This window comes from Protopterus annectens, chromosome 1.part0 (assembly GCF_019279795.1).
Source record: "Protopterus annectens isolate FY-2018-M chromosome 1.part0, PAN1.0, whole genome shotgun sequence".
Classification (NCBI taxonomy): domain Eukaryota; kingdom Metazoa; phylum Chordata; order Ceratodontiformes; family Protopteridae; genus Protopterus; species Protopterus annectens.
This window is the reverse complement of record NC_056725.1, coordinates 607,718,170-607,738,233: the sequence shown is the minus strand read 5'-3', so window position 1 is coordinate 607,738,233 and position 20,064 is coordinate 607,718,170. Positions and strand designations below refer to the sequence as shown.

At 40.4% G+C, this 20,064-nt stretch overlaps 2 protein-coding genes across 2 annotated transcripts in view; both read left to right on the top strand.

Annotated features, from left to right (window-relative positions):
- The window catches only part of SERTAD4 (SERTA domain containing 4), a 269,818-nt gene extending 260,306 nt beyond the window's left edge, over positions 1-9,512 (top strand). Inside the window, exon 4 of the mRNA XM_044061783.1 lies at positions 3,115-9,512. Coding sequence (XP_043917718.1) covers positions 3,115-4,053 — 939 coding nt within the window. The 3' untranslated portion in view covers positions 4,054-9,512. The remainder of the gene's footprint in view (positions 1-3,114) is intronic.
- An 893-nt stretch (positions 9,513-10,405) lies between these two features.
- Positions 10,406-15,376, top strand: LOC122793596 (uncharacterized protein PB18E9.04c-like). Its single transcript, XM_044061771.1, has 2 exons — positions 10,406-14,490; positions 15,175-15,376. Exons 1-2 carry the CDS (start codon positions 11,543-11,545, stop codon positions 15,353-15,355), a joined length of 3,129 nt encoding a protein of 1,042 aa, XP_043917706.1. The 5' UTR covers positions 10,406-11,542; the 3' UTR covers positions 15,356-15,376.
- Positions 15,377-20,064: the final 4,688 nt, after the last annotated feature.

Below are 20,064 nucleotides of genomic sequence, written 5' to 3'. Positions count from 1 at the left end.
TCCTGTAACACAGAGAAGTTTTACTGTTCATTTGTATGCAGACTGTAAGACTGGTAATCTAGTTTATCTAGCTGACTGCAGATTCTGTGAAACATTCTATCTTGGTAAAACCAACAGACTTTTAAAAGTTTGTGTACTACAGCACCTTAGTGATATTAAATGTAAGAATATTTTAAATGCTTTGTATAATCATATTCAAGACAACAGAAGTCATTCTTTTACTTTTATAGTGCTGGAAGCTGTTACTGTTAATTTAAGAGGTGGTGATCTTATAAACAAAACTGAAATAGCTGAGATGAAGTGGATAGCTTATTTGCAAGCAGACAAGTATTGTGGTTTAAATGGGAATGTTCACTTAAAACCTGCTTTGAAAGCAAGGCCATTACATCACAGATTTTTTGTATGCTGCTTCCTTTGTGATTGGCTGTCATATATTTAAATATCCTGTGTTACTTCCTGTTTGTTAAGTCTGAAGAAGCACACAAGTGTGAAAGCGCTTATCTGTTTTTTATGCATTTTTATTTCATTAAAGTGTATGTTATTAGCCACGGTGGTCAGACTACTTTTCTTTGTTTGGATATTTTGCATGGTTTTAGAGTGACCTTTGGTTGCCTGCATTTCTTCTTTTTTGTTTACCTAATATATAAAGAACTAAGTTACAAATTATGTTAAAAACTTCCAAAAATAATACTGTTTATCCAGGGGACTGATAGCATGTATTCTGTCAGGCTTAATGAAAATATATGGAAATGTACATAAATATAGCAATTAAACATAAGACTTTCTGAACTGAGCACTTCCTTCAGAGAAATGTTTTCATCAAAGTGTAGTTTTTCTAGTAAACTCAAGGGAGATTAGAAATGGCAGTTTCTAATGCAAATTATAAATACAGAAAACACTGCTATAACAGCAAGGAACTGATAGCATTTACACTGACTTGTCCACAGTATTTACATGTAAGTATAAAGAAACACAAACTAAGTAAAATAACACCAAAAGAAGCTTCCTTACAGACTTCTGAGATAAATAATTCCTTTAGAGAATTTTTTACAGCAAAAGACAATTTTCCTCTTACACTCCTGCATTAGAAATGTCAGATTTCAAACTGACTTATAAACATGCAGGGATACTGCAATAAACCATAGTGCTGATGTAATTTATACTGCCCCGTCCACTTTTGGGTATTAAAGAAATGTAATTAAACACACAATGTGTACACATCACTAGATATTTTGATTCTTGTAATACAGTACTTATTTTTTCTAAAACAAAAGTTATCAAAGATAAATTCAGTCCTGTTTAAAATGTGAAAAAATAACCTTAAAGAAATATGAGAGAGGAGCTACTGCAGCAGTGATCAGTATGATGAGCATAGTACAGTTGTGTAAGTTGAACTTATCATAACAGTAGATGTTTGAATGATCACTGCTGCAGTAGCTACTCCCTCACTCCATCCCCGTTTAAGTTTTGTTGCTCCTAACATAGTCCTTTCTGGGCTCAGCCTCCCTCTTTCTGCTGGCAGGAAAGCTCTGCAGGGCCTTGTGCCCAAACTTGACTTTTACCCAGCTCAGCATGAGCTGTTTGACTCTTTGGGCATGTGGAAGGTACCCTGAAGTTTTGGAAGCTGGCCAGCATTTATATCCTTGGCAGATATTGGTTGATGAATAACGAATAGAGAAAAGGAACATGCTTTAAGTAAAACAATAGATTGCTCAGAAGGATGTGCCAGAAACAATTTATTTCATTTATACTGATGTAGATACCAGTGGAATTGGCACAATCAATATTATGAAACTGAGATGGTGTTAATGATACATAAAGTATGGATGTATTCACAGGTTCATAAGTGTGTACTAGGCTAATGGCCCTGGAGCCTTTACAAGGCTAGTCCATAGGATTACACTTGCATCGCGCCACCCGACCTTAGTTCCCAGTACCTCTCTGTCAAGTAGAGCCACTGGAATGATCCCTGGGGTGAATTTTATATTTCCCATCCACTCATCAAGATTTCTCTTGAAGAGGGCCAGTGAGGCACTCCACTTGACATGTATGGGAAGTCTATTCCATAGCATGGGCACTCTCTGGGTTATGAACCTGTCCCTCCAACTTATTCTGTTGATTGTGGTAATGAGGGTGAGATCTCTGGAGTGTGTAGTGCGGAGGGATTGGGATTTCTTTAGATGTAGCATTTTTAACAGAGCTGGGTCAGACATGGCTTTGTAAGTCAAGCAGAGATCGCCTCTAAGTAGGCGATATGAGACAGAGAATAGTTGGAGTTTTTTGAGTCTGTCCATATAGGACAAGTGTTTAAGGCCTAAGATCCTCTTTGTGACGTATTTTTGCGGCCTCTCCAGTTGTTGTAGGTGTCTAGTGAGGTACATGCCAAATGGGGCATTGTACTATGTAGAAGAGATTGAGCAATAACCCACATACAAATGTGTCTTAAGTACAGTATGCCATCAGGATTTGTCAAGCACCACAGGGCAGACAAGTAACAGATATCATAAAGCTATCCATGTGAATAAATGTCAGTCCAAACAAAGCTCCATCTTTCTATAGCTGGTTATCTCATGACTATTCCAGATCTGGTATCCAGCATCCCATCCTGTTTTAATTCTTTAGATGGCATGCTCATAAGTGTTGTATCGGCCACATTTTGTTGAATCACTATAGATTTGGAGAAGTAACACACATTTATTTTATATCTTTTATCTGTCAAGTACCACACAGTTTTATATCCAGTCACTTTTTTCATCCAAGTTATATCACAGCTGTGGCTAATAAAACTAACAAAATGAACCTTTGCAGGGATGCAGTTTAGATTCTTAATTTGACTTGGTACAAGTTAAATAAAACTGTGCACTTTGAGGTGAATACACAATAGTAATATTTGTCTGTGTTGGAAATGGCTGTTGAACCATGATTTTATTTGCTAGTGTATTAGTAAACTCAATTGAATTGATTAGATGTTAAGCTATTGAATTAATTTTTATCAACTTGTTTAAATGAAAGAATGATCAACATTAACTAGTATTGTGTAATATTTTACTTGTCTGAAACTGTATCCTATATAACTTGTCAAAATAACAAGCCAATTTATTTTCTTTCTTTTAGGCATTGCCTGCTTTTGAAGAGCGGGCATATGTTCTTCGTATGTCATTGGAAAAGTTAAAGAATATTGAGGACCCAGAAATATTTTTACGCAGGTCTGTGCTCATTAATAATTTAATGAAGAGGATCAGAGGGGATATTATAATGCAGAGTGGATGGTGTATTTCTGCATATACTTTGGGTGGAATGTTTCCTCAAGAATGGTTTGTACCCCAAAACTGCCAATATGGTAAAAGAAGCAGACTATCCAAGGAGAACTCCGACAGCTTGCAGGCTTATTGTTTTTATCAAGAATGCAGTAGCCCCTATTTTACTATGCCTGTCTCTGCATGCACCAGTGATTCACATTACTTTCCTTCCTCTTCATCAACGCCACCTTGTTCTCACCATCACTCCTCACCAATCTTGCCTTCCTCATCCCAGGAAATCGATCATTGCTTAGATCACACTGCCATTTATCAGAATAAGGTGCAAATATCCTCTGCTGAGACTGTTATTTCTAATGCAAAGTCTCTTGCTAATCATAATACGACCAAACTAAATAAGAAAAAAATGAATAAAACCAGCTGGGAGAGTGCAGATGTTGCTGAACGTTATAGACCATGTAAAGATGAAGAGCTCAAGCTGTGCAAAGGACGATTAAGCAAGTATCCCGAGAATGAATGTAATGAAAAGAGCAGCACAAATGGAGCCTGGAAGAAACATTTACAAAGAAGGGACTGTACAACTGCTGATAAGCTCTGTTACAAAAAAAGGAAACAAGATATAACAAAGTACTCTGTATATCATGGCATTACATGCAATCATTGCAGTATAATGATCTGTATTTATTACATAGTTCTGTTATGTCACAATGCATACATGTTAGCACTTAAAACAGGTACTAAGGTGCTAGTACACAAAGCAGTGTCAGAAAGGCATTCTGTTTACTTAATACTGTAGTATACTTTAGTGCTTGAACAAGGTACACAGCAGAAAACAACTGAGACCAAAGTACTCGTTTATCACTGCAGTTTACAACATTAAGAAAGACAACTGTGAATATATAATCCATGAACTGAAATACAAATGGGAACAAATCAGAAAAAAGTTAGTGATATACTATACCATTTATTCTGGAATAGTTTACTGCCTGGAGTACCACCAAAGACACAGCTCACATGCCCTTCTTGTGTCCCCCGTACTTTATTTGTGACATCTCCTTCTCCTGTCCCCCACACTTTGTGACCTCTCCTTTTCCTGTCCCCCACACTTTGTGACATCTCCTTCTCCTGTCCCTCATACTTCATTTGTGACATCTCCAAAAGGCTGCTCCATGTGCTTAAATTCACTTATGCCAGAGCATCAGGTCACTGCTGGAAGCCTTTTCAGTTTCTCCCCTCTGCTTTGTACAAGTAAATGTTTTTCACAGCTCCTCTGGTCCCCCTCCCATAATTTAATTCTAAGGCCATGATCTACGCTCATTGTGACTGAATTTCTTCCCCCCTTATCTAGCCATGATACTTATGTCATTCGCACTTACCTTTTTTTCTCTGAAGTCCATGTTGATTTATTGGGTGTAGCATCTAGAATGGGGCACAATACATGAAGCATTATGTACTACCAATCTGTACAGGGCTTTACAGTGCCACCTGATGTACTACCAACCTGTACAGGACTTTACAGTGCCACCTGATGTAATCTGTACAGGACTTTACAGTGCCACCTGATGTACTGCCGAACTGTACAGGGCTTTACAGTGCCACCTGATGTACTATTCATCTGTACAGGACTTTACAGTGCCACCTGATGTACTGCCGATCTGTACAGAGCTTTACTGTGCCACCTTATGTACTACCAATCTGTACAGGGCTTTACAGTGCCACCTGATGTACTGCCGATCTGTACAGGGCTTTACAGTGCCACCTTATGTACTGATGGTCTGTACAGGGCTTTACAGTGCCACTTGATGTACTACCAATCTGTACAGGGCTTTACAGTGTCACCTGATGTACTACCAATCTGTACAGGACTTTACAGTGTCACCTGATGTACTACCAATCTGTATAGGGCTTTACAGTGCCACTTGATGTACTACCAATCTGTACAGGGCTTTACAGTGCCACCTGATGTACTACCAATCTGTACAGGACTTTACAGTGTCACCTGATGTACTACCAATCTGTATAGGGCTTTACAGTGCCACCTGATGTACTACCAATCTGTACAGGACTTTACAGTGCCACCTGATGTACTACCAATCTGTACAGGGCTTTATGGTGTCACCTGACATATTACTTATCTGTACAAGGCTTTACAATGCCACCACTTCTTCACTGATATCACACGTCTGTATGGACCATCTCATATGACTGCTTTCTGGCTTACTTTATCATGTTACTTTATTGCATTTCAGTTATTGTAAATAATAAGCTGTGTTCTAAGATTGCTACTACTACCTAATACAATAAGTACATTGTAAAAAGTCTGTGGCCCCACTCTATGATTTCACAATTATCTTTTTTTTTTTTCATTTTTATAATTATTATCAGTTTTGCACTGGATTTGGCCTTGTAATGCTTGATCAGCTGGCTGCCATTTTTTCAGATTCTTTTTTCATCTTTAGCCTCCCCAGTGTCCTCACTCCATCGAAGGTTACTTACAGACTGCCAGACATATTCACCCATCCATTCTCCAATGTTTTTTAATACACTTTCTGAATATGCCAGACCCTAATACCAGGGATTTCATTTAACGGTAGATATTGGTTACAGCTGAGACATCTGTAAGTCCTTTTGTAACCAATATAGTTTGTATTGTAGAACTTGAGATAAAGGTTTATAATTGTTTATTAACAAAATAATAGGTAGATTATAGTATTTGTAACCACTATGGATCTAATGAAATGGTCATTTCTAGCTTGCGTGACTCTAGAGAAATCATGTTACTGCCTCATAGTGATGCAAATAGCACTTTACCGGTTGCATTCCTTCTTCCACACACCCATTTGTTAACCCCTGAAAAAAGCATGCTTAGATGATCAGTTTTTATTACTTTGTGAGCCATTGTCAGGATGTTCATCTTGTCCCATCTTCTGTGTGAAATAAGTGATTGACCTTAACTGAAATTTGGAATGGGCACACCCTTGTACATGTGCACAAACACATACCTATTACTGTGTGCAGATCTGCTGTATAAAGGAACACATTTTGACTTCATATTTAGGTAACATTTTTCCTCCCCTCAGTGACACAATGCTATTTTGGCTCAGATATACAATTAAAATGCATCTATTAATTAACCCTTCAAGAGCTTTTTTTATTTCTTTGCTCACCCTACCATAATATTTATTCTGTTCATTGTCATTTCTGTAGCTTGACTAGATCAGGAAGTTGTGAGTGAGCAGCTGTTGTCAGTAGAGAGGGAGGAGGGGTTCTAGCTCAGCTCTTGGGTGACACTTAGCTGGAGCACTAGAAGTTGTACCTGCAGGTAACAGCTTACGGAGCATGTGACTCAGAGTGGTGTGCCTCCCATACCAAGAATAGCAATGTGTAACAGCACACCCATTTATTGAATGAGCAGTGATATTGGACTCCAGGAAGCTTGCTGAAAGGCTTGCTTTGTAGGGCTAAGTGGGTTGACAGCTCCACTAGCCCTGAAAGCAGACATGCTCCATGCCACCTGACTCTCACCAGAAGGAGATCAAGTGGACTGATTGGGCTGCCCTGGTAGGAAAGAATGCACCACATGACTCTTCCCTGTAACATTAGATGCCTGACCCTCACTACTGACTGAACAAATGGCCCAATTTGATGCAAGTCAGGGAGCCTTTGGGTAGGTTCTGTGAAGGTAGGGGATTAGAAGGAGGAGAAAAGCGTAAGGCTGACCACGAACTTATGGATGCTATGTTGAGTAAAGACAGCCATATAATTTTCTTTAGCTGTGTTTATAAACTTAACAAGCAATAACTAGCAATGCCACAAGCTTATTTTTGGTAATATCATATACTTTAATCCTGAGTCAAGTGGCAGTATCCTAGTGGATAAGTGTTGCTCCTAACTCACATCGCTCACCTACTCTGTTGCTCCCCATATCCACCAGTTGTCTCCCTCACAAAATCACACTCATTCAAGTCCCATTGGTCCTATCCAAAGCCAAGAACACTATATCCATTGGTTCTGAAAATATATTGAGCCAACCTTCTTATCAGCATCTTTCCTTTACCTATTTAATCTCAGCCTGTCTACAGGGTATATCCCTGATGCCTGGAAAAGTGCCTCCATGATGCCAATGTATAAGGACAAATCTACTACTGATCCAAGCAAATACAGATCATTTAGTGAGACAAGTGTTATACATAAGGTTATTGGAGGGTGTGTGTCTAAATTAATTAGATATTAGTTATCTCTGGACCCTAGTCCTAATAAATGTATCTTTGTCAAAGCCATATTCTGTCTCTTAAACTTGATTAGCACCCCACCTTCAGAAAGGTCAATAAAATCATGGAAAGAGACATTCTAGACAAATTACCTATTTTAACTTGGCCAAGCTTTTGTTACAATCCCCCTTGTAGGCATTATTGCTAGGTTAAAACAGCTCATCATAAACCCTTTTTTTCCTATGGCTAGCCACTTGGCAGTCAGGAAGAGCTTGCACAGAAAGGTAGCTGATGTCCTCTGAATGTAGAATATCACTAGTGCTGTCCAGTAACATTCATCCATGTATCTTCTCATTTTTGCTGTTTACTTTTCCAATATCTGACCTCAAGTTCAAAGCCTATGGCTAGATACGTTTGCTGATGACTGCAGATTCAAAGCAGTCATTAGCACTCCTATAGACGCTCAGATACTCCCAACAGTGGCTTAACTATCTCAGCTATACCAACCATAATCTTAAACAAAATGCTAACAAATGCAGTGTAGTTCTATTTGAGGTAAAGAAATATTCCAGCTCATACCACATGAGTAACTCCCTCCTCCAAACTGAAACTGTTAGCAATGCAGGCACTTACATCAACAAATGACAGTCACCTGCCCACCATGTCTGCACCATAGTTGGAAGATCATTCCTCTTTGCCCAGTTAATCTCCAAAGCCGATTTATTTAGAACTGAAGAAGTCATATTTTCTTTCTTCTCATCCACAGTCTATCATTGAATGCAATGCCCCCTTTAGTGTATGCATCTCCAATCATCTTGCCCAACTTGATAGACAAAGATTCTTGACTATGTAAGTCACAGGACCTAAGTCCCAGCTACCCAGATAGACTAGCTACCCTGTCCCTGTGCTCAGTCTCCTATAGGCTCCTTCATGGTGACCTATGATTAGGCTTTCATAGCATGCAAACTCATGACGAATTCAACCTCCTCCAACCAATGGTTCCACAAATACCTGCATCAAGTACCTTAATCTCATTCAGCAAATACATTGCAACTGATAATGGGACATGTTCCTAACACAAGGAGTTCACCACCTGTGGAATAAGTTTTATCTACAGTATCATAGCTACTTTCAAGGTCAAGCTAGATGATTGGATGACTTTTCATAAATCAACACTGGGATAGCCTCTGCAGTATTCATTGAAAATGTGATGAACACAGGTAAAGCACAGCAAACTCAATGGCAGATTACATTGACTTACTTGGCTAGACTCCTACATGATCTTCATAACTAGTGAACTAGTGTCTACCTATATATTTACAAACCTATGACTGTCTCATTCTGCTTATGTTCTGCCTGTCCTGTGTTCCTCTTGACATTTTTACCATCCACCTTTTCTTCTTTACCATCATCTGATTACCTTTCTTTCCATTTCTTTTGTGCCATTGCATTGAGACGGTACTGAGATTACTTTGTCATGCTTATGGTGACTTCTCATTCTGTCAGTCTTACCAGAAACTCATTATGAAGATAGGAGTCATCCTTTTTTTCCCAGAAACCTCTACTATCTCACTGTTATCTCCACTGCGCTTGATTCTGACATCTTCTCTACTCTTTAATGTTCCCTTTCAACTATCCAGATTTTCAACAAATGTCCAGATGTTTAGCTCATATTTTTGCTCAATTCCTTATAAAATGTATGGGTTTCTGTAAAATCATTGAGGACTTCAGTCTCTAAATAATGACAGACATTTAAGTTTCAGATGTTATATCATTCAGAAAATCCATGCTAATGCAAAACCTGTTATTTGATCAACTTTCTAAGTTTATAAGAGCAATATTTAAAAACAGTCACTATTTTTGGGCTCTTGTCCATCATAAATTTTAGCTTTGTCTAGAATTGTTGCTGTAAGAGATTAGGGGTATCATTCTCACCTAGAGATGATAGTGCTAGATTTTTAGATGTGATAAATGATACATAGCCGCATGTATCACTGCTGTTGCCCTAGTCATGACATTTATGCTATCTGCTCCTACTGCTTTACACAACTTGTAGTAATAGTAATACTAACAGTAGTAGTAGCTGTACTGCTTGTAGTAGTAGTAATAGTAATACTAATAGTAGTAGTAGCTGTACTGCTTGTAGTAGTAGTAATAGTAATACTAATAGTAGTAGTAGCTGTACTGCTTGTAGTAGTAGTAATAGTAATACTAATAGTAGTAGTAGCTGTAGCAGCAGAAATAGTAGACTGGGTTTATGGTCGGCCATTGAATGGCAAGTTCATCAAATGGCAATTCGCTGAACACAAACACTCGAATGTGCATTTCCTTCAGGAGGCACATAATCATAGAAAAACACATTGAACAGCCATAGTTGACCAACAGAAAGCAAACAGCATGGGCATACTTGTAGGTAAATTAGTGATAAGGAAACTTTCCCTTTCCCCACTGTAGTGCAATCTTGGAGTTGGTATATGTAGTTAGGAGGGGTGAAGGGGGTGCAGACCCCCACATTAGGAGGATTCATATCCTCCTAATGTGGGGTGCTGCACCCCCCCACACCCACCTAATTATATATACTAACTCCGAGGTTACACTGTAGGGAAAGGGAAAGTTTCCTTATTGCTACCTTACCTACATGTGTGTAAGTGCTGTTTAGTTTCTGTTGGCCAACTATGACTCTTCGTTGCATTTTTTTACGATGATGTGATTTCATGAAAGGGACTTTCAAGGGTTTACATTCTGCAAATGGCAGTTCAATGTATATAACATTATATGGCTGAACATAGACCAGTAGTAGGTGTAGTAGCAGCAGCATGGTAGTTGTAGCAATAGTAGCAGTAGTAGCTGTAGTAGCAGCAGAGGTAGTAGCACTAGTGCTATTAATAATGCTAGCAGTAGTAGTAGTAGCAGTAATAGCTGTAGTAGCAGCAGTGATAGCACTAGTACTATTAGCAATGATAGTAGTAGCAGTAATAGCTGTAGTAGCAGCAGTGATAGTAGCACTAGTACTATTAGTAATGATAGTAGTAGCAGTAATATCTGTAGTAGCAGCAGTGATAGTAGCACTAGTACTATTAGTAATGATAGTAGTAGCAGTAATAGCTGTAGTAGCAGCAGTGATAGTAGCACTAGTACTATTGGTAATGATAGTAGTAGCAGTAATAGTTGTAGTAGCAGCAGCAATGATAGTAGCACTAGTACTATTAGCAATGGTGGTAGTAGTGGCAATAGCTGTAATAACAGTAATGATACTAGCACTAGTACTATTAGTAATGGTAGTAATAGCTGTAATAGCTGTAGTAGCCGCAGTGATAATAGCACTAGTACTATTAGTAGTGGTAGTAGTAACTGTAGCAACAGCAGTAATAGCAGCACTCATGGTACTAGTAGTAGTAATAGCTGTAGTAGCAGCAGTGATAGTACTAGTAGTATTCATAGTGGAAACAATAGAAGTAGTAGCAGCAGCAGTATTAACAACAGTACTAGTAGCAGGAGTAGTGGTAGGAGCAGGTACAAACCAATCTTTGTGAAATGAACCAAAACCAGTTATACCTTAAGAATGGCAACCACCACTCTGAGCTCACAAAAAATGTCTTTAAATAAAGCAGTGATGTGGCACTCGAGTACACTGCCCTATTTATTTTTTCTGTCCTCTGTGTAACTGTGATGCTAAAATTCATTTTACTATATGAGTATATTTAAGGAATTTGACACGTGCATTTTTGTACCTTTTCAAGTCTACACCAAGCTGGCATGAGTAAGTAACGTGTAGATTTAAAAAATGCCCAACACAGGCTGATATCCCTATCTTTAGTATTTGCACATTATAAGGTCACTGTCCCAGTGTCATCCTAGCAAACCCCATTCCAAAATATTTACTTTATGTATCTCAGGGTGCCAAGCAAACACACACTGTCAGTTTCACAGTAAAACAAAACTAATAAGTAAGGTCGTAGTCCAAAATTCTGCAGTTCTGTCAGCCTTTGTGTTTAAGGGGCAGTGACACTAGTACCCCACCTTTGTGTTTAAGGGGCAGTAACACTAGTACCCCACTTTTGTGTTCAAGGGGCCATGACAGTACCCCATCTGTGTTTAAGGGGCAGTGAAACTAGTCCCCCACCTTTGTGTTTAAGGGTCAGTGAAACTAGAACCCCACTTTTGTGTTTAAGGGGCAGTGAGACTAGTACCTCACCTTTCTGTTTAAGGGGCAGTGAAACTAGTCCCCCACCTTTGTGTTTAAGGGGCAGTGGCACTAATTACCCACCTTTGTGTTTAAGGGGCAGTGACACTAGTACTCCACCTTTGTATTTAAAGGGCAGTGAAACTAGTCCCCCACCTTTGTGTTTAAGGGGCAGTGACACTAGTACCCCACCTTTGTGTTTAAGGGGCAGTGAAACTAGTAACCCACCTTTGTGTTTAAGGGGAAGTGAAACTAGTATCCCACCTTTGTGTTTAAGGGGCATTGACAGTAGTACTCCACCTTTGTGTTTAAGGGGCAGTGAAACTAGTCCCCCACCTTTGTGTTTAAGTGGCAGTGGCACTAATTCCCCACCTTTGTGTTTAAGGGGCAGTGACACTAGAACCCCACCTTTGTGTTTAAGGGGCAGTGAAACTAGTCCCCCAGCTTTGTGTTTAAGGGGCAGTGACACTAGTACCCCACCTTTGTGTTTAAGGGGCAGTGACACTAGTACCCCACCTTTGTGTTTAAGGGGCAGTGACACTAGAACCCTATCTTTGTGTTTAAGGTGCAGTGACACTAGTACCCTACCTTTGTGTTTAAGGTGCAGTGAAACTAGTCCCCCACATTTGTGTTTAAGGGGCAGTGGCACTAATTCCCCACCTTTGTGTTTAAGGGGCAGTGACACTAGTACCCCAACTATGTGTTTAAGTAGCAGTGAAACTAGTCCACCACCTTTGTGTTTAAGAGGCAGTGACACTAGTATCCCACCTTTGTGTTTAATGGACAGTGTCACTAGTACCCCACCTTTGTGTTTAATGGACAGAGACACTAGTACCCCACCTTTGTGTTTAATGGACAGTGACACTAGTACCCCACCTTTGTGTTTAAGGTGCAGTGACACTAGTACCCTACCTTTGTGTTCAATTGGCAGTGACACTAGTACCCCACCTTTGTGTTTAATGGACAGTGACACTAGTACCCCACCTTTGTGTTTAATGGACAGTGACACTAGCACCCCACCTTTGTGTTTAATGGACAGGGACAGTGACACTAGTACCCCACCTTTGTGTTTAATGGATAGTGACACTAGTACCCCACTTTTATGTTTAATGGACAGGGACACTAGTACCCCACCTTTGTGTTTAATGGACAGTTACACTAGTATCCCACTTTTGTGTTTAAGGGGCAGTGAAACTAGTGCCCCACCTTTGTGTTTAAGGGGCAGTGACACTAGTACCCCACCTTTGTGTTTAATGGACAGAGACACTAGTACCCCACCTTTGTGTTTAAGGGGCAGTGAGACTAGTACCCCACGTTTGTGTTTAATGGACAGTGACACTAGTACCCCACCTTTGTGTTTAAGGGGCAGTGACACTAGTACCCTACCTTTGTGTTTAATGGACCGTGACACTAGTACCCCACCTTTGTATTTAAGGGGCAGTGACATTAGTATCCCACCTTTGTGTTTAATGGACAGTGACACTAGTACCCTACCTTTGCATTTAAGGTGCAGTGAAAGTAGTACCCCACCTTTGTGTTTAATGGACAGTGACACCAATACCCCACCTTTGTGTTTAAGGGGCAGTGACACTAGTACCCCACCTTTGTGTTTAAGAGGCAGTGACACTAGTACCCAAAGTTTGTGTTTAAGGAGTAGTGAAACTACTACCCCACCTTTGTGTTTACGGGGAAGTGAAATTAGTCCCCCACCTTTGTGTTTAAGGGTAAGTGAAACTAGTATCCCACCTTTGTGTTTAAGGGGCAGTGACAGTAGTACCCCAACTTTGTGTTCAAGGGGCAGTGACACTAGAACCCTACCTTTGTGTTTAAGGTGCAGTGACACTAGTACCCTGCCTTTGTGTTTAAGCTGCAGTGAAACTAGTCCCCCACCTTTGTGTTTAATGGGTAGTGGCACTAATTCCCCACCTTTATGTTTAAGGGGCAGTGACACTAGTACCTCACCTATGTGTTTAAGAGGCAGTGAAACTAGTCCTCCACCTTTGTGTTTAAGGGGCAGTGACACTAGTACCCCACCTTTGTGTTTAATGGACAGTGACACTAGTATGCCGCCTTTGTGTTTAATGGACAGTGACACTAGTACCCCACCTTTGTGTTTAATGGACAGTGACACTAGTACCCCACCTTTGTGTTTAAGGCGCAGTGACACTAGTACCCTACCTTTGTGTTTAATGGGCAGTGACACTAGTACCCCACCTTTGTGCTTAATGGACAGTAACACTAGTACCCCACCTTTGTGTTTAATGGACAGTGGCACTAGTACCCTACCTTTGTGTTTAAGGTGCAGTGACACTAGTACCCTACCTTTGTGTTTAATGGACAGTGACACTAGTACCCCACCTTTGTGTTTAAGGGGCAGTGACACTAGTACCCCACCTTTGTGTTTAATGGACAGTGCCACTAGTACTCCACCTTTGTGTTTAATGGACAGTGACACTAGTACCCCACCTTTGTATTTAATGGACGGTGACACTAGTACCACACTTTTGTGTTTAATGGACAGGGACACTAGTACCCCAACTTTGTGTTTAATGGACAGTGGCACTAGTACCCCACCTTTGTGTTTAATGGACAGTGACACTAGTCCCCGACCTTTGTGTTTAATGGATAGTGACACTAGCACCCCACCTTTGTGTTTAATGGACAGTGACGCTAGTAGCCCACCTTTGTGTTTAATGGACAGTGACACTAGTACCCCACCTTTGTGTTTAATGGACAATGACACTAGTACCCCACCTTTGTGTTTGAGGTGCAGTGACACTAGTACCCCACCTTTGTGTTTAAGGTGCAGTGACACTAGTACCCCACCTTTGTGTTTAAGGTGCAGTGACACTAGTATCCTGCCTTTGTGTTTAAGGTACAGTGACACTAGTCCCCCATCTTTGTGCTTAAGGTGCAGTGACACTAGTCCCCCACCTTTGTGTTTGAGGTGCAGTGACACTAGTACTCCAACTTTGTGTTTAATGGACAGTGACACTAGTAGCTTACTTTTGTGTTTAAGGTGCAGTGACACTAGTATCCTGCCTTTGTGTTTAAGGTACAGTGACACTAGTCCCCCATCTTTGTGCTTAAGGTGCAGTGACACTAGTCCCCCACCTTTGTGTTTGAGGTGCAGTGACACTAGTATCCTGCCTTTGTGTTTAAGGTACAGTGACACTAGTCCCCCATCTTTGTGCTTAAGGTGCAGTGACACTAGTCCCCCACCTTTGTGTTTGAGGTGCAGTGACACTAGTACTCCAACTTTGTGTTTAATGGACAGTGACACTAGTAGCTTACTTTTGTGTTTAAGGTGCAGTGACACTAGAACCCTACCTTTGTGTTGAAGGTGCAGTGACACTAGTACCCCACCTTTGTGTTTAAGGTGCAGTGACACTAGTACCCTACCATTGTGTTTAAGGTGCAGTGACACTAGTTCCCCACCTTTGTGTTTAAGGTGTAGTGACACTAGTCCCCCACCTTTGTGTTTAAGGTGCAGTGACACTAGTACCCCACCTTTGTGTTTAAGGGGCAGTGACACTAGTGACCTTAGATTCCAGTACTATGTACTTTCCAGTTCCAAACTCTCATGCTTCATTTCTTATCCTGTGTCGAACTGCAAGGTATGCAACTACCAAAAGCCTTGCTTTTACTTTAAATATGGCTTCTTATGTCCCTTTGTACCCACTTTTGTGTTTAATGGACAGTGACACTAGTACCCCACCTTTATGTTTAATGGACAGTGACACTAGTACCCCACCTTTGTGTTTAATGGACAGTGACACTAGCACCCTACCTTTGTGTTTAAGGTGCAGTGACACTAGTACCCTACCTTTGTGTTTAAGGGGCAGTGACACTAGTACTCCACCTTTGTGTTTAATGGATAGTGACACTAGCACCCCACCTTTGTGTTTAATGGACAGTGACACTAGTAGCCCACCTTTGTGTTTAATGGACAGTGACACTAGTACCCCACCTTTGTGTTTAATGGACAATGACACTAGTACCCCACCTTTGTGTTTGAGGTGCAGTGACACTAGTACCCCACCTTTGTGTTTAAGGTGCAGTGACACTAGTACCCCACCTTTGTGTTTGAAGTGCAGTGACACTAGTACCCTACCTTTGTGTTTAACGTGCAGTGACACTAGTATCCTGCCTTTGTGTTTAAGGTACAGTGACACTAGTCCCCCATCTTTGTGCTTAAGGTGCAGTGACACTAGTCCCCCACCTTTGTGTTTGAGGTGCAGTGACACTAGTACTCCAACTTTGTGTTTAATGGGCAGTGACACTAGTAGCCTACTTTTGTGTTTAAGGTGCAGTGACACTAGAACCCTACCTTTGTGTTGAAGGTGCAGTGACACTAGTACCCCACCTTTGTGTTTAAGGTGCAGTGACACTAGTACCCTACCATTGTGTTTAAGGTGCATTGACACTAGTTCCCCACCTTTGTGTTTAAGGTGCAGTGACACTAGTCCCCCTCCTTTGTGTTTAAGGTGCAGTGACACTAGTACCCCACCTTTGTGTTTAAGGGGCAGTGACACTAGTGACCTTAGATTCCAGTACTATGTACTTTCCAGTTCCAAACTCTCATGCTTCATTTCTTATCCTGTGTCGAACTGCAAGGTATGCAACTACCAAAAGCCTTGCTTTTACTTTAAATATGGCTCCTTATGTCCCTTTGTACCGACTTTTGTGTTTAATGGACAGTGACACTAGTACCCCACCTTTATGTTTAATGGACAGTGACACTAGTACCCCACCTTTGTGTTTAATGGACGGTGACACTAGTACCCCACTTTTGTGTTTAATGGACAGGGACACTAGTACCCCAACTTTGTGTTTAATGGACAGTGGCACTAGTACCCCACCTTTGTGTTTAATGGACAGTGACACTAGTCCCCGACCTTTGTGTTTAATGGATAGTGACACTAGCACCCCACCTTTGTGTTTAATGGACAGTGACACTAGTAGCCCACCTTTGTGTTTAATGGACAGTGACACTAGTACCCCACCTTTGTGCTTAATGGACAATGACACTAGTACCCCACCTTTGTGTTTGAGGTGCAGTGACACTAGTACCCCACCTTTGTGTTTAAGGTGCAGTGACACTAGTACCCCACCTTTGTGTTTGAATTGCAGTGACACTAGTACCCTACCTTTGTGTTTAAGGTGCAATGACACTAGTATCCTGCCTTTGTGTTTAAGGTACAGTGACACTAGTCCCCCATCTTTGTGCTTAAGGTGCAGTGACACTAGTCCCCCACCTTTGTGTTTGAGGTGCAGTGACACTAGTACTCCAACTTTGTGTTTAATGGACAGTGACACTAGTAGCCTACTTTTGTGTTTAAGGTGCAGTGACACTAGAACCCTACCTTTGTGTTGAAGGTGCAGTGACACTAGTACCCCACCTTTGTGTTTAAGGTGCAGTGACACTAGTACCCTACCATTGTGTTTAAGGTGCAGTGACACTAGTCCCCCACCTTTGTGTTTAAGGTGCAGTGACACTAGTACCCCACCTTTGTGTTTAAGGGGCAGTGACACTAGTGACCTTAGATTCCAGTACTATGTACTTTCCAGTTCCAAACTCTCATGCTTCATTTCTTATCCTGTGTCGAACTGCAAGGTATGCAACTACCAAAAGCCTTGCTTTTACTTTAAATATGGCTCCTTATGTCCCTTTGTACCCACTTTTGTGTTTAATGGACAGTGACACTAGTACCCCACCTTTATGTTTAATGGACAGTGTCACTAGTACCCCACCTTTGTGTTTAATGGACAGTGACACTAGCACCCTACCTTTGTGTTTAAGGTGCAGTGACACTAGTACCCTACCTTTGTGTTTAAGGGGCAGTGACACTAGTACTCCACCTTTGTGTTTAATGGACAGTGACACTAGTACCCCACCTTTGTGTTTAATGGACAGTGACACTAGACCCCCACCTTTGTGTTTGAGGTGCAGTGACACTAGTACCCCACCTTTGTGTTTGAGGTGCTGTGACACCAGTACCCCATCTTTGTGTTTGAGGTGCAGTGACACTAGTACCCTATCTTTGTGTTTAAGGTGCAGTGACACTAGTATCCTGCCTTTGTGTTTAAAGTGCAGTGATACTAGTCCCCCACCTTTGTGTTTAAGGTGCAGTGACACTAGTCCCTCACCTTTGTTTTTAAGGTGCAGTGACACTAGTACCCCACCTTTGTGTTTAAGGTGCAGTGACACTAGTACCCCACCTTTGTGTTTAAGGTGCAGTGACACTAGTACCCTACCTTTGTGTTTAAGATGCAGTGACACTAGTACACCACCTTTGTGTTTAAGGTGCAGTGACACTAGTACCCTACCTTTGTGTTTAAGGTGCAGTGACACTAGTCCCCCACCCTTGTGTTTAAGGTGCAGTGACACTAGTCCCCCACCCTTGTATTTAATGTGCAGTGACACTAGTACCCCACCTTTGTGTTTAAGGGGCAGTGACACTAGTGCCCTTAGATTCCAGTACTATGTACTTTCCAGTTCCAAACTCTCATGCTTCATTTCTTATCCTGTGTAGAACTGCAAGGTATGCAACTACCAAAAGCCTTGCTTTTACTTTAAATACAGATCCTTATGTCCCTTTGTAGCCAACCGTTTGAGTTGAGGTATTCGGCATGTAAATTGCCTGTTTTGCATTACAAGGGTACAGGCAGACGGGTAGGAAAAATGCCTGTGTTCAGATCTGTGACTACAGTACATCTTCACTTTCACTAGTAAGGTTCTTCATCAAGTTTCCTCATTGCTAAACCTAGTTATTCTCAAAGAAAATGAAGCCCCTTCTTTTCTTGATTCATACTAGAAGTTGCACATACTGGCGTTCAGTTATAATAGGATGAAGTGAAGGAGGAACATTTAAAATCTATAGATGTTAATTTCTTGATATGATGCAACCTGTAAAAATGTTAGCAGTGCTAATTACGAGAGTGTTCCTGAATGAGACAAGTTACTAAAATAAATTATGGATTGTTTCAATAACAGAATGCACAGAACTGAAAACAGAAATGGCTGTGCATAATATAAAAAGCTTGTTTGCCACCATTTAGTTACAGTTCAGCCCAAAGTCAGTTGATAGTAAGAGCAGGAATAGAATGGTGTTCATATTTCGTCTTACTAATTCTTTAAAAGAGCATGTTTGGCAAACCAACATTCATTTACTTTCCTGTACTTTATTCTCACAAAGTACTTAAGTATGTGTAAGTAACAAAAGCTCTGAGTTAATGAGCAGAGTCGTGGTATAACTGCACGTGTAATGACAAGAAAGTGTTCTTGTCAAAGGAAATGATTGTGAAGGTTGTATCTTCCAGCATGAAAAATTCATAAGAAATCAAAAGTTAATATAATGAAGTCTGCCAGAAATTATGTTGTAGCTAACCTATTTTTGTAACAGGCTAGAATTTTGAATAGTTTTTGTCTGCAGTGACTATTGTTAGAAATTATCATCAGTCACTGCTGATGTTAGAGCAGTTTTCAGAAGTCTAGTCTTAGAATTTGCCTTACAGGCTTGAACAAAAGCACAAAAGCATTCTTTTATGTTTTATAAGCTTGAAAGGAAGTATTTCTTTATCAAAGCAGTAGGATTTAGTAGCAACAGAAAAGGATAAAATCCTTATGCGCTACATTTATATGTATGTATATATACATACATGTATGTGTGTGTGTGTGTGTGCGTATATATATATATATATATATATATATATACATACATACATACACACGCACGCACACACACAACTGCACATGCACTCAAGCACGTGTATATGTGTTGAGTGATGTGTCTGTGTACATCTGTATGTGTCTACATATATGCCTGCATATGATACATAGTTGTAAAAGTAGAAAAAGACACAAACAGAACAAGTATTCTATTTAGATAATGAATTCCACTTTATATTTGTACACAGGGCACTTATATAGCACAGCTAGGCATGGTTCTCCTTAGTTTTTTCAAGCATCTACTCCTTGCCTTGCTGTTTTAACTGGATGGAACAAGCCAACTGAAGCTTTATCTTAATGACACTTACTTAAAAAAAGTATTTTTGCAAGGGAAAAATTCCTTGACGCCCCCTGTGGGGGACTTCATGTTTCAGACTCTCCACTTCAGCTTTCAGCACTTATTTTCTAATCACTTGGACATAAAGTGCATAAATATAACAAAATACAAAGAAAAGTATTGCAAAGTGTTTTACATTATTTCAAGCTAAGTCACTCCATAAAAGGAGACATCACTGTAAAACAAAAGTAATACATTTCAAAACTGCAGTTTTAACCAAGAATATCAAAGTACAAACTGAAGCTAATAACAGCATATGTTACAATATCAGAGCATAATGTGCATGAATAAAATGTACTAAATATGCAGTCACCCAACAATATTAGTTTTTCGAAAGAAAATTG